General features: G+C 39.9%; 1 protein-coding gene across 3 annotated transcripts in view; it reads right to left on the bottom strand.

Annotated features, from left to right (window-relative positions):
* The window catches only part of MED12L (mediator complex subunit 12L), an 837,051-nt gene that overhangs the window by 654,547 nt on the left and 169,545 nt on the right, over window positions 1–12,959 (bottom strand). For all 3 annotated transcript variants that reach the window (XM_082251515.1, XM_082251517.1, XM_082251516.1), the window contains exons 15-16: window positions 9,809–9,910; window positions 7,366–7,530 (exon numbers count right to left, since the gene is read on the bottom strand). In XM_082251515.1, coding sequence (XP_082107641.1) covers window positions 7,366–7,530; window positions 9,809–9,910 — 267 coding nt within the window. The remainder of the gene's footprint in view (window positions 1–7,365; window positions 7,531–9,808; window positions 9,911–12,959) is intronic.

Genomic DNA, 12,959 nt, shown 5'->3' with positions numbered 1-12,959 from the left:
GATTTTAGCCTTAAAACTCTCATTAAAGTATCAGGTGTTTGGTGTGCAGCAGGATCATAGAAGTGAGTGGATCTACATCGAAATCGTGGAGGAGTCAGTGAAGAAAACTGATAATTTTCCACTCCAAACGTTGTATTGATAAAAGTAAATTGAACCCAGCAGTTGTAACATTTGCCAAATTCTAAATACAGCGAATGTTAATTGAACCTGGTTTTACCTTTCAAGAATATTAACCCCTGTGTGTCCTGGTGAAAGGGCTTCTGCAGTCAAAGAAATAAGTATTGCAGTGCTTAAATCCTGAATATAAAAAAATCACTATATGCTCCAAGATTCATATATACTGTACTTTAATTGAACTAATGCCTCTTGTATATTTTTTAAGTACATATACTTTAAACAAGAAACAAGGGTTAATATTTCCACAAACCAAAACGCCAATAGGAGGACCAAAGACCTAATCTTTATTAGGATTTTGATACATGGTAGGATTATTGTGTGTTTTTTGTACATTCTATTAGGATGGACGACTGAAGCACTTCTATCCCTCCAAAAAGGACTATGGGATAGGATGTGTGTCACTAAACTCATGTCCAAAAATTGTGGTAATGTACAGACAGAGGTTCTGCCAAAAACAACAACAAAACAAACAAATGGAAAAGCCTTTTTTTTATAATGTGCCCCTTTACTGAGAAAAGTAAAGAATCCATCAAAGAACAGAATCAGGACATTATGGAAGTATTTTGAACAACTTCACCATTTGTTAGCTAACCCCACCACTGTATTACAAATACTACAGAGACTGTGTAAACCAGCAAAAAATGGGGTAAAGAGAGCCATTAGGATGGTCTGTGAGGCTATCCCATCTGTTACTGTAGTTTACCAGTAAACTATGATGCATTTTCAAGTGATCTATTGTTGGAATGGATTTATACTGGAAATACAAACTAAAAAAAATTAATTGTAGTGTATTAAAATATGAATATAAATTTAATTTGTAAATTATAACTTTTAGGTGGTAAAGATATAATGCTGAGGAATAGTTGAGCTATAAGTTCTAATGTATCAAGTTATACATCATAATACTCAATGCCAGGAGTTCTCCAAACTTTCTAAACAAAGGGCCGGTTTGCTGTATTTCAGACTTTAGGGGGCCAGTGGGGGTAGAAAATATTCCTACGTCGGGAGAGGAAACAATGCCTTGGACTTCGTGGTCAGTGGGATTAATACAATTACAAAGAACCTGTTATTTGTAGGATGAATAATGTCCCATAATTAGTATTAGTGGCAGGAATGGCACCACCTTTGGTATTAGTGGGTGAAATAATACCCCATCATTGGTATCAGAGAGGGAAATAGTTCCTCATGGTTGGTATCAGTGGGAAGAATAGTGTCCCTTTATTGGTATCAGTGGAAGGAATAGTGCCCCATTGTTGGTGTCAGTGGGAAAAAAAGGGCCCAATTGCTGGTATTAGTGGAAGAAATAGTGCCCCACCATTGATGTCAGTGAGAGAAATTGTGCCTCATATCAATGGGAGGAATAGTGCCCTAAGGGTTGGATAAAGGATTGTAAAGGGCTGTATCCAGCATGTTGCTCTGTGTACTCAAAAGTATAACTAACCTAACATTAATTTGGTAAGGCAGTTATTTATATTGACCTCTCAGTATTTATCCAAATCCTGTGCTGCATCAATCAATCTTTCCATAAGAAATGAATACAATGCCACAGGTTAAGAAATAATAAAAAAAGAAACCGTGCTAACGACCAAGGAAGTCTTCAAGAGACAGAACAGCTTGCTACTGTATATGTTCTGGTAAGCAACATAAATTAAACCAAACTTCCTTAAAGTGAGTGCCAAATATCAGAAAATTAGGGATTTATAAATAATTAAATCCAGAGCAAAAATTTAAGTCAAATATGGTAAACAAATTATGTATATTAACATATACAGTATCTCACAAAAGTGAGCACACCCCTCACATTTGTGTAAATATTTTTTATTTTTTTTTCATGTGACAACACTGAAGAAATGACACTTTGCTACAATGTAAAGTAGTGAGCGTACAGCTTGTATAACAGTGTAAATTTGCTGTCCCCTCAAAATAACTCAACACACAGCCATTAATGTCTAAACCGCTGGCAACAAATGTGAGTACACCCCTAAGTGAAAATGTCCAAATTGGGCCCAAAGTGTCAATATTTTGTGTGGCCACCATTATTTTCCAGCACTGCCTTAACCCTCTTGGGCATGGAGTTCACCAGAGCTTCACAGGTTCCCCACCTGCATTAAGACATTATGGAGCGTGTGGATGTTATAGAGCTTGCGCTCCTCCACCTTATGTTTAAGGATGCCCCATAGATGCTCAATAGGGTTTAGGTCTGGAGACATGCTTGGCCAGTCCATCACCTTTACCCTCAGCTTCTATAGCAAGGCAGTGGTTGTCTTGGAGGTGTGTTTGGGGTCATTATGTTGGAATACTGCCCTGCGGCCCAGTCCCCGAAGGGAGGGGATCATGCTCTGCTTCAGTATGTCACAGTACATGTTGGCTTTCATGGTTCCCTCAATGAATTGTAGCTCCCCAGTGCCTGCAGCATTCATGCAGCCCAAGACCATGACACTCCCACCACCAGGCTTGACTATAGGCAAGACACACTTGTCCTTGTACTCCTCACCTGGTTGCCACCACACACGCTTGACACCATCTGAACCAAATAAGTTTATCTTGGTCTCATCAGACAACAGGACATGGTTCCAGTAATCCACATCCTTAGTCTGCTTGTCTTTAGCAAACTGTTTGCAGGCTTTCTTGTGTATCATCTTTAGAAGAGGCTTCCTTCTGGGACGACAGCCATGCAGACCATTTTGATGCAGTGTGCAGCGTGTGGTCTGAGCACTTACAGGCTGACCCCCCCACCCCTTCAACCTCTGCAGCAATGCTGGCAGCACTCATACGTCTATTTCCCAAAGACAACCTCTGGATATAAAGCTGAGCACGTGCACTCAACTTCTTTTGTCGACCATGGCGATGCCTGTTCTGAGTGGAACCTGTCCTTTTGAACCGTTGTATGGTCTTTGCCACCATGCTGCAGCTCAGTTTCAGGGTCTTGGCAATTGTCCTATAGCCTAGGTCAGTGATGGTGAACCTTGTCACCCCAGATTTTTTGGAACTACATTTTCCATGATGCTCAACTACACTGCAGAGTGCATGAGCATCATGAGAAGTGTAGTTCTAAAACATCTGGGGTGCTAAGGTCCGCCCTCACTGGCCTAGGCAATCTTCATGTAGCGCTACAATTATTTTTTTAAGATCCCCAGAGAGTGCTTTGTCATCAGGTTTCATGGTTAACTTCCAGTGACCAGTATGAGAGAGGGAGAGCGATAACACTAAATTTAACACACCTGCTCCCCATTCACACCTGAGACCTTGTAACACTAATGAGTCACATGACACCGGGGAGGGAAAATGGCTAATTATGCCCAATTTGGACATTTTCCCTTAGGGGTGTACTCACTTTTGTTGCCAGTGGTTTAGACGTTAATGGCTGTGTATTGAGCTATTTTGAGGGGACAGCAAATGTACACTGTTATACAAGCTGTACACTCACTACTTTACATTGTAGCAAAGTGTCATTTCTTCAGTGTTGTCACATGAAAATATATAATAACATATTTACAAAAATGTGAGGGGTGTACTTACTTTTGTGAGATATTATATGCAACCTATACAGTGACATAATTTTCTCACAAGTGTACCACAATATAACAGTAAATCATATTAATGAGCAAAAATAAAAGAGTGCATCATAAATAAAATGTGTGTTTAGTACAACACATGTGCATATACAATGCTCTAATATATATCAAATACCATTCAATAGAACCAAAAAGACTTCTGTGAAGACACAGATTCAGAATGGAATTATGCAAGCACTATACACTCTCCCAGTGTGAAGTAATCCAAATCGCCCTAGCGAAAAAAACACTTGTCAAAAAGTCATGACCCTCAGTTACAGTTAGGTCCTGACAAGCATGTTGAAATACACCATCCAGCTCCACTTTCCTCCAGCACTTCAGATATTAAATATCCCACTCCCAGATGTTGCAAGAGTGTATATGTAAATCAGATATATCCGCAATAGTGAATTTCACAAGGACACTTTACTATAAAAAAAGTTAAAACCACTTGCATAAAAATGTGTTTTTGTTCAAGTTCATTAAAGAACAAATGAATTGTAGATCTTAGACAATTAGGGTTTACTGCTGCCTTGAAGTGGTTGGGACATGGACAAAGAAAAGAAATGTTAAGCCAGACCCCTGTATGGCCGACCTCTAACAATCATGCCTCGATTTTGTGAACAAGCAATACAAAGGGCCATAGAGGGGTGGGATTGTGTTCTTCAATAGACTGGAAGACCCACAAGGGCCTTCAAATTTACACAATTACCTAGGAAGAGTCACAGCAAGGTAGCAATTTGACTTACATGTTCAATTTCAATGAAGAACATGAAGCAAAGGTATACTTTCCTGTAAATAAAGAAGCAAATGTTTGTAAAATCCCCACTAATTACAGTTATATAATCAAGTGAAGGAATTTAGAAACAAAAACATCTAGACACCAGGAATAAACCACGTGAAGTACTTCAAGATGGAGAGACACAACAAGAGATAGAGAAATTGGACATACGTATGAGGATCATAGAAAAACAGGATTCTCATCTTTCATAGGGTGCACACATTTAGGAAATTATTTAGCTTAAAAGGGGGTTTTCTGTTTCAGTTTCAGATGAAAAAAATCAGATAAAAAGGGGCAAAAAGATGGACTTAATAGTCAGCGTTCTAAGCAGAGATAAGCACCATTGGAAAATTGCAGTCAATTTCATACTCATGGAGGAACAGGAGAAACTGATGTTTGTTGACCTTAAAGCAGATCTCCAGTTCCCCCCCCCCTTTTTTTTCCAAACCCCTGCCCACCTTGATGCTGGTTCAGAACATTTCAGATACTTACCCTCCCAGTTAATTCAGCAGTGTCCTGCAGAATCCTCTCAGAATTATGCCCCGCTCAGTCCCGCGCTGCAATCTTCTTATATGACGGGTTCAGCTGCCAGGTCTCGTGATGATGCGCTGCTAGCCTCACCCCCTCTTTCTTTCTCAATGAAGCACTATGCCTCCTGGGATATGTGACGGGCATATATCAAGAGGAAAAGGGACGGTAGTGCAGATCATTCATGTTTTTCATTTTTCATTTTCTTTGTAAAAAAAAAAAGTAAATAAACAACAGAAAAAAAGGGAGCTCCCTGTGTAAAGCAGGGGAGGAGGGATGGAACTTGAACATGAGGGTGAAGATCAGCTTTAAATGCAACAGACTACTTTGTAAAGAGGAGTAGAAGAAAGTGTGGGATATAATTTCCCAAAGCAGGGTTCTATTACAATAGGAAAACAGGTCCCAGGTTTTGAACAGCCTAAACAATCCAAGATCATGCACACTGGAGTACAGAAACACCATAGGTGATGAAGGGCAACTGAAAAGGATGCCAGATCATAGGGTCCACAGTGGAAGCTACATAGGGAAGTCTGGGCATTCATAAAGAGGGAAGGTAAATTTCTAAGTATCCCAAAAGACTGTGTAAAAATAATTCACCAGTAAAAGCGGGAATGGAGCATGGAACATACACACAATACTTCCCTTAGCAGATTATGTTATCTTGGGTTAAATTGTTACTTCAGTAAAATTACATTGGACCAGAAAGTTAAAAATAATAGCACACAACAGTCCTAATCATGAAGTACCTCCTATTGCATTAGCTCAACAATATTACTCATTACTAAAAGACAAGGCCACAGAAAAAAGTTGTACCAATACTCTGGATCCAGATAGCACTCTTCAGCAAGCTAACACAGTACACAATGGTTGGAAGGCACCACATTGCAAAGCCAAGTGCCAAAGCTCACATTCAAGAGGCTTTCTCACAGAATTAGTTATTTTAAAAACTACGTTACACAAGAGGCTATGCCACGGCACTGGACCTGAACATTGTCCTTTGGCTAACTAACACAGTACACTAAGGTCTGGAAAAGGCTGAAAGTTTGGTCTGGGTCCAGCCTTCAAAGTTTTTGCTGAGGTGGTGACTAAGTCACTGTAAATTACACTGATGCACGTAACTGCTGTATAGAGACTAGCTCAAACAGCAATTAGAAGTCCTGATTGATGAAAAGGAAAATTATCTATGGCATTTCCTTTCTGATAGTTGAAAATACAGAGCTGATGAAAATGCACCCAACCTTATAGGATACTAACAAAAAATCTGACAGGTGGAGGTAGGGTTATACAAGAGGCTGCCTTAACTTATTTTGTTTGCCAGTGTCCCAACCTCCTGGAGGCTGAAAATGCTAAGATTATCTAACATTCCTGTGTCCTCAATTGACAATAAAGTAAAAGAGTGGACATTATGCTATAAGATTGACAGGAAAAAAATGTTTAACTAAAAGGTGGACCTTCACTACAAGGTTCTAAAACTCCAGTGTGTTCAATAAAAGTATTACCGCACTCAAAAAAGAAATACAAGAAATGATTTTGGGTTGAGCTAACAATGTAAAATGTACTTGTAAAGTAAAACTATATTTTGTGAAATCTGTTCTCAAAATAAAAACCAAATACAACATCCAAGGTTCTACAGGATAATTCTGATAGGATAGTGGTCTATCACCTGAAGCATAAAAAATATTGGTGTGACAAAACTAGACATTAAACACATAAATTAGATAGTAACATATTGACCCAAACCGAAGAATATTTATATTCTGAAGTCCAAACCTTAACCCAGCAGAGTGGCATGACTGGAACCTCTAAAATATCAGCTTCACACGTCTGATCAGCAGTTACAGGAAATGTATATTGTTAGAGGCTTTATCAGCTAATAAATACAAAAGTTGAAATAAAGTATCTTTTTCAGCCTGCGCTATGAATGTTTAGAAATGTGCTTGATAAGACATGATTAAGTGCTAACAGTTAAAGCAGATAATGTTTTCTCTATGATTGTGACTTATCTGAAAATCAGACCACAATTTATGAGTAATTTAAGTAAAATTCCAGAGAGTATTCAATTTTATTTTCACATTATGAAGAAATAGATGTATATGGGGTTCTAATTGAAACAAACAGTTTCATATGTGCAGATAACGTTTCCAGAAGGTGGAGAGATAAAGTGCAGTTGGAGTAACTGTACGCAATGAGCTCACCTGCCTTGCATGTATTATAGAAAGGGTTAGGATATTACTGTGACATTTCATGCAACCTACTAAGGACTGTGTAGGAAGACTTTACAGTCAATGATCATCCCCCATGAAGATAGCATATCAATGCACTTACCAGCGGAATGGGAAAGTGTGTCGCATATTGTAAATGACGCAGAAGTTCATAATTGGCAGGGAAAATGATGTCTCTCTTGACTGACTTTTCACTAGAGCCAGAAATTCTTCGATGTAAAGATGGAGGGTCATAATTGTGGCAGTCTCCAGTAACTGGAGAAAATATCTAATGGTTAGATAAAACAAGAAATAAACCAGTCATTTTAAACAAAACTCAATTATAAATGCAAACCAGCATTTCAACCAACTGCAGTTCATAGAATCAAAGCTGAACTCCAGGTATGGATTATATTGCATAGTTACATTGGTCCAGTTTGCACAATGCGTGTGGGACAGCTGTACAAGTGGAAGATAACTGTAGTAGTCACCACTAGTACAGTTGTTGCTGCTGTCTTCTGGATCCCGTGCCAAGCGGTTGCCCTGCTGCACAGTAACCACAGGGGGTTGCTTGTTTGGCACGTATGACTCTGCATATGGAACAGCTTCTTTGCAGTACCAGCTGTGGAAATTGGAAATAGACTCCCTAAAAACTAGTTCTAGCCAGCTCAATTGATTGCTATAAAGGTCTGGGTGCATTCCTAAATGCAGAGAATAAGACTGTTTTTTTAACATTTATAAGTAAAAAACACCAGAGTTTGTTGATCCAGGGAATATCCGATTGGATCAGGAAGGATTTTGTTTCCTCTGTTAGACCTTGTTTTACAAGGGATTTTTTGCCTTCCTCTGACACTGAGTATAGGGTTCTGTATAATGTTTCCGATTTATGTATTACTTTTTTCTATTGGTTGAACTCAATGGAACGGTTTCTTTTTTCAACCCGACTTACCACATTTTCAAAACAAGGCATAGAATTACATTTTTTGATCCAGAACAAGACCTGGGCCTAACCCTTCTGGATTCCTCTTGGGAAGCATCCATTAGGGCAACTTGCATATCTACTTAATGCCCGAACCACTGGGTACTATATAAAAAATAAAAACTCTACATTGGTGGTATAATACCCCTTACTAGCTCTCCAGGATGCACCCTGGCACACCATTAGAGTGTTGGCATACCTTTGTAAAGACAGACTCTCTAATTCACATCCTCTTGGTATTGCTAATCAATCCGATCATACTGGAACTAGGTCTTTCACTTAATTTCAGAATTCACCCTGAGACCTATAACCCCCTCAGCAGTAACGGCACTCCTGCATATTTGTAAATAGACTCTGTCCCGTTATTGGTCAGAACACTCATCATACATATTCTCCTCTCAGCCCAACTTAAGCTTACTAGATTTTGGAGATCTATGGATATCCCCTATTTGTCTGTTGTATCTAGAGACCTAAACCTGAATTGTGCACTTGAACATTTGTTTACTTTTAAAAACAACAATCTAAATTCAATATCTTCTAGCAACTTTGGATCTCTCACGGATTATATAAAAGGTGATGTTTGATACTATGTCTAAACTTAATAATCTAATGTTTAGCCTTCAATGTTACCATTCTACATTTTATAGCCATTTCAGAGTTATTTATTTTAATCCAGTAGTTCCATGGGTATTAAATGTTGGCCAGTTTTCTTCACGGCTTAATATTATATAGTCTAGTTGTTAGCTCTGCATTGTAAAACATTTTCCTGTGTCAATATTTTCATCCAACTTGTCATCCCGTTGAAAGCATTGCACTCTCAACTATTAGATTTGGGCAATATATTTTTATTTTTATATTTGGTATTTTCTGTATATCTCTTGTCTTTGAAAAAGTTTCTTTTAATTCAATACATGCATTTGAAACTAACATTTTTAATCCAATCTATCTTTAGATGAAGTAAGGGGCTAGGAGTCTATACAGATATTCCACTAAAATGGAGAGTAAAGCCCCGTACACACGTACCGAATGTCGGCCGAACGATCGGCCGTCTTTTGTCCGGTGCTGTCCTGTCGGTTGAAAAGTGCTAAAGACTGCACACGAATTTTGTCGGCCAATAACAGCCAAGTGATGTCATGTGATGGTTAACTTTCCGTGTGTTTAATCTTCTCTGAGCATGCCCAGTCTTGCTCATCTGCTGTTTGTCGGCTGAATTCCGTACTGACTGGCGAACAATCAGCCGTTCTGGTGTTGGCCAACAAAAATTTTAATGCCTGCACACCAGATTCTGTTCGGCCGAAAAGTCGCAGTCGGTTGTCGGAAGCATCATACTAACAAGCCGACAATCGGCCGATCGGTCGGTGGCCGAATATTTACGGCCGACAATCGCTACGTGTGTACGGGCCTTTAGTGATGTATGATTAATACAGTAGCTCTGAATTGTTTGCTTTTTCTAATGTGATATTTGCTTACATTTAGAAATATACTGTAAAATAAGCTGGTGACATAAATAGATGGTATCTATGTGTTAATAATCATATATTGTATACAAATGATATATTCCACTATATTGTTGTTGTGATAAACATACCGGAAATTCTGATCCAAAATCTGTCTTGAATTCATTTTTCTCTATATCATCAAAGAGGTGAGCTGTTCCTGAGTCAATCTCCATTTGGTCAATGCCATGCTCCTAAGAAAGCAGAAAATAGAGGAACCTATCAGTAATCTCTGGCTATACTGGTACGTCTAGTATTGAGGGTTACCTAATTCAAATAATATACCAGTATATACTTATCAGTTTTCATTGAAATCAAACAGTATATTCACGTCAGTTACATCAAAGCTCAATGCCCAACTACAGCTAGATAGTGTGTATATCTAAGGAGTGTCAGAATGAACAGCAACAGGAATACAGACAGCAATAAAACATATTTTCAAAGTAAAGCATGGAAGGCTAAGGCTGGCTAAAGGTGGATTGTTTGATTTTTTCATTCACCCAGGGGGCTTACCACTGAGCTAAATTTTGTAAATTCATACAACTAGGAACTTTTTTAGGAATTAAGAATTTCATCCTGTTTCATGACCAGGCAAACTTTTGCTATTCAAACAATAAATCCTAAGCATGACTAGACTGGCTATAAAGAAACTGTCAGTATCTTAGTTGTTACTTTCCAAGAAAATAGCAACCTGACTGCAGCCTACAGGCTGAAAACAAGATCTTGTGTATGATGAAGAGGAAGTAAAGCTTCCTCTGTAACTTGTACCTATAGGTAAGCCTATGATAAGGCTTACCTATAATTACCGCAAATATCTTCTAAACATGCACCGTTTAGGAGATATTTACTTTGCATGCAGCCAGTGACACCACTGGTGCATGTGCTCTGAAGGAACGGCCACCCGTGCCGTTCCTTCAGAGCCCTGTGCCATGAACGGCAGCTCCCGTCATCATGGGAGGGAAGTCACCATGGCTCCGGCCACTCAGATGGCCAGAGGACGCGAACCTGGAAGGAAGATGGGTGAACATATCGGCCATGTCAGCTCGCTGCGGGGGCTTCGTTCTAAGGTAAGTATTTCATAATCAGGTAGTATGTGATGCATACTAGCTCCTTATGCCTTTGTCTTTCAGTTTTTTTTTTTGGAAGTTTACAACCTCTTAAAATGCCAGTCCAGCTGTTATCATAGCAAGAGCTATGGCTGATTACTTCCTCAAGCATCACTAATTTACCAACAGACATATCAGTGTGGAAGTCAAAACACTACCTCAAACTCAATCTATCCAAAACCAAGCTCATAATATTTCCACTGCAAATTGCCCCCTCCCCCTGATTTCTCTGTCAACTGTCTCACAACTATCTGTCTCACAACTATCAACCCATCCTCACACGTCAGGTTGCTAGGTGTAATCCTAGACTCTGAACTCTCCTTTCAGCTCACATCCAATCACTGTCCACATCTTGCCGCCTCAACGTCCACTACATCTCCAAAATATACCTCAATGATAACACAAAGCTAATTCACTGCCTGGTTATCTCACACCTCCATTACTGCAACTTCCTCCTCACTGGAATACATTTACATAGGCTTTCCCCCCCATTCAGTCCATCATGAATGCTGATGCCAGACTCATCCACCTTACCAACTGTTCAATGTCTGCTATTTCTCTCTGCCAACCATTCCACTGGCTTCCGCTCACCTAACTAAATTCAAAATACTAACAACAACTTACAAAACCATCCACAACTCTGCCCCCAGTTAAATCACAAACCTAGTCTCAAATCCAGGAAATCATTATTTTCGTTTCTCCCAAGAACTGTTGCACTTTAGTTCCCTTGTCACTTCCTACCATGCTCAACTCCAGGACTTCTTCCAAGCATCTACCATCCTCTGGAACTCCCTACCCCAATATGTCCAACTATCTCCCACTCTGTCCACGTATTATTATTTATTTATTACAGGTACTTATATAGAGTGGTCATTTTATGCAGCACTTTACATATATATTGTATATTAACATCAGTCCCTGCCCTCAAGGAGCTTACAATCTAACGTCTCTAACTCACATTCATAAATACACATACAAAGGCAAATGTAGAGAGGAGCCAATTAACCTAGCAGTGTGTCTTTGAAGTATGGGAGGAAACCGGAGTACCTGGAGGAAACCCATGCAGGAACAGAAGTGCTAACCACTTGCCACTATGCTGCCAATTTTTTTGAGTTTTTGAGATCCCTGAAAAGCCTTTTCTTTAGAGAAGCCTATTCTGCCTCCACCTAACAACTGTACTTTTATTATCGCCATCAGCCCATCTACCACAGTTATTATCCTGTGTAACACTTGACCATCCCTTTTAGATTGTAAGCTCTAACGAGCAGAGCCCTCGGATTCCTCCTGTATTGAATAATATTGTAACTGTACTAATCCTGTAAACTAATAATAATTGCTTTTATGCTTTAATCAAACACATAGGAGTGGTCTCTGAATAAATAAATCATGTACTTATTTAATGTGAGTGAAAATACAGAAACGGAGTATCTACTTTATGAACGTATTAAAACAAAGGGTGGAGACGTATTCCTGTTAGCAGGGTACTAATGATGCTTACATATTTTATTTTACAGTTTGACTACAAAAAATAGTAGCTCTGAACAATATGTGAATATTTTAGCCTCTTTACTCACTAAGGGTAGAAGTAATACAATGATCTTTTAGGATGGACAGACACATTTTTAAAAACATACATCATCAGGGCCAGCGCTACCTATTGGCAAGGTAGGCGCCAGCCTAGAGCGCACATCAGTTGGTGGGGCCCCACCCGCCTGTTCTGCCATTGTGAGGGGGCGGGCCCGCCCCGCCCACCTGTTCGTTCCACTGTTGCGAGGGGGTCCGCCCGTCCATCCTGCCGCTGTGAGGAAGCCTGCTTGCTCATTCTACCGCTGTAAGGGGGCCCACTTGTTCCGCCACTGTGTGATGGGGTGGGGCGGGGGCAACCACCATCTGTTCGCTGCAAAGGGGAGGCTGAGCAGTGTCACTACAGACTGCCCTGCCTCTCCACTCTCCCCATAGCTGCAAAGAGAAGCTGGAGGCTTTAGGGTGGGGCAGAAACTAAAGGAGAAAATTAGCTGAGACTAATAGAGTGAAGGGGGAGGAGCTCTGAGCTCTGCTAGGAGACCCCATATCAGGAGAGGCATACCAGGAGGCACGTGCAAAGAGGCACAGGCAGAGGCACTGAGGCGGAGTGGCT

This window comes from Pelophylax lessonae (genome assembly GCF_965119305.1).
Source record: "Pelophylax lessonae genome assembly, chromosome: 3".
Classification (NCBI taxonomy): Eukaryota; Metazoa; Chordata; class Amphibia; order Anura; family Ranidae; genus Pelophylax; species Pelophylax lessonae.
This window is presented reverse-complemented; position numbering and strand designations above follow the sequence as displayed.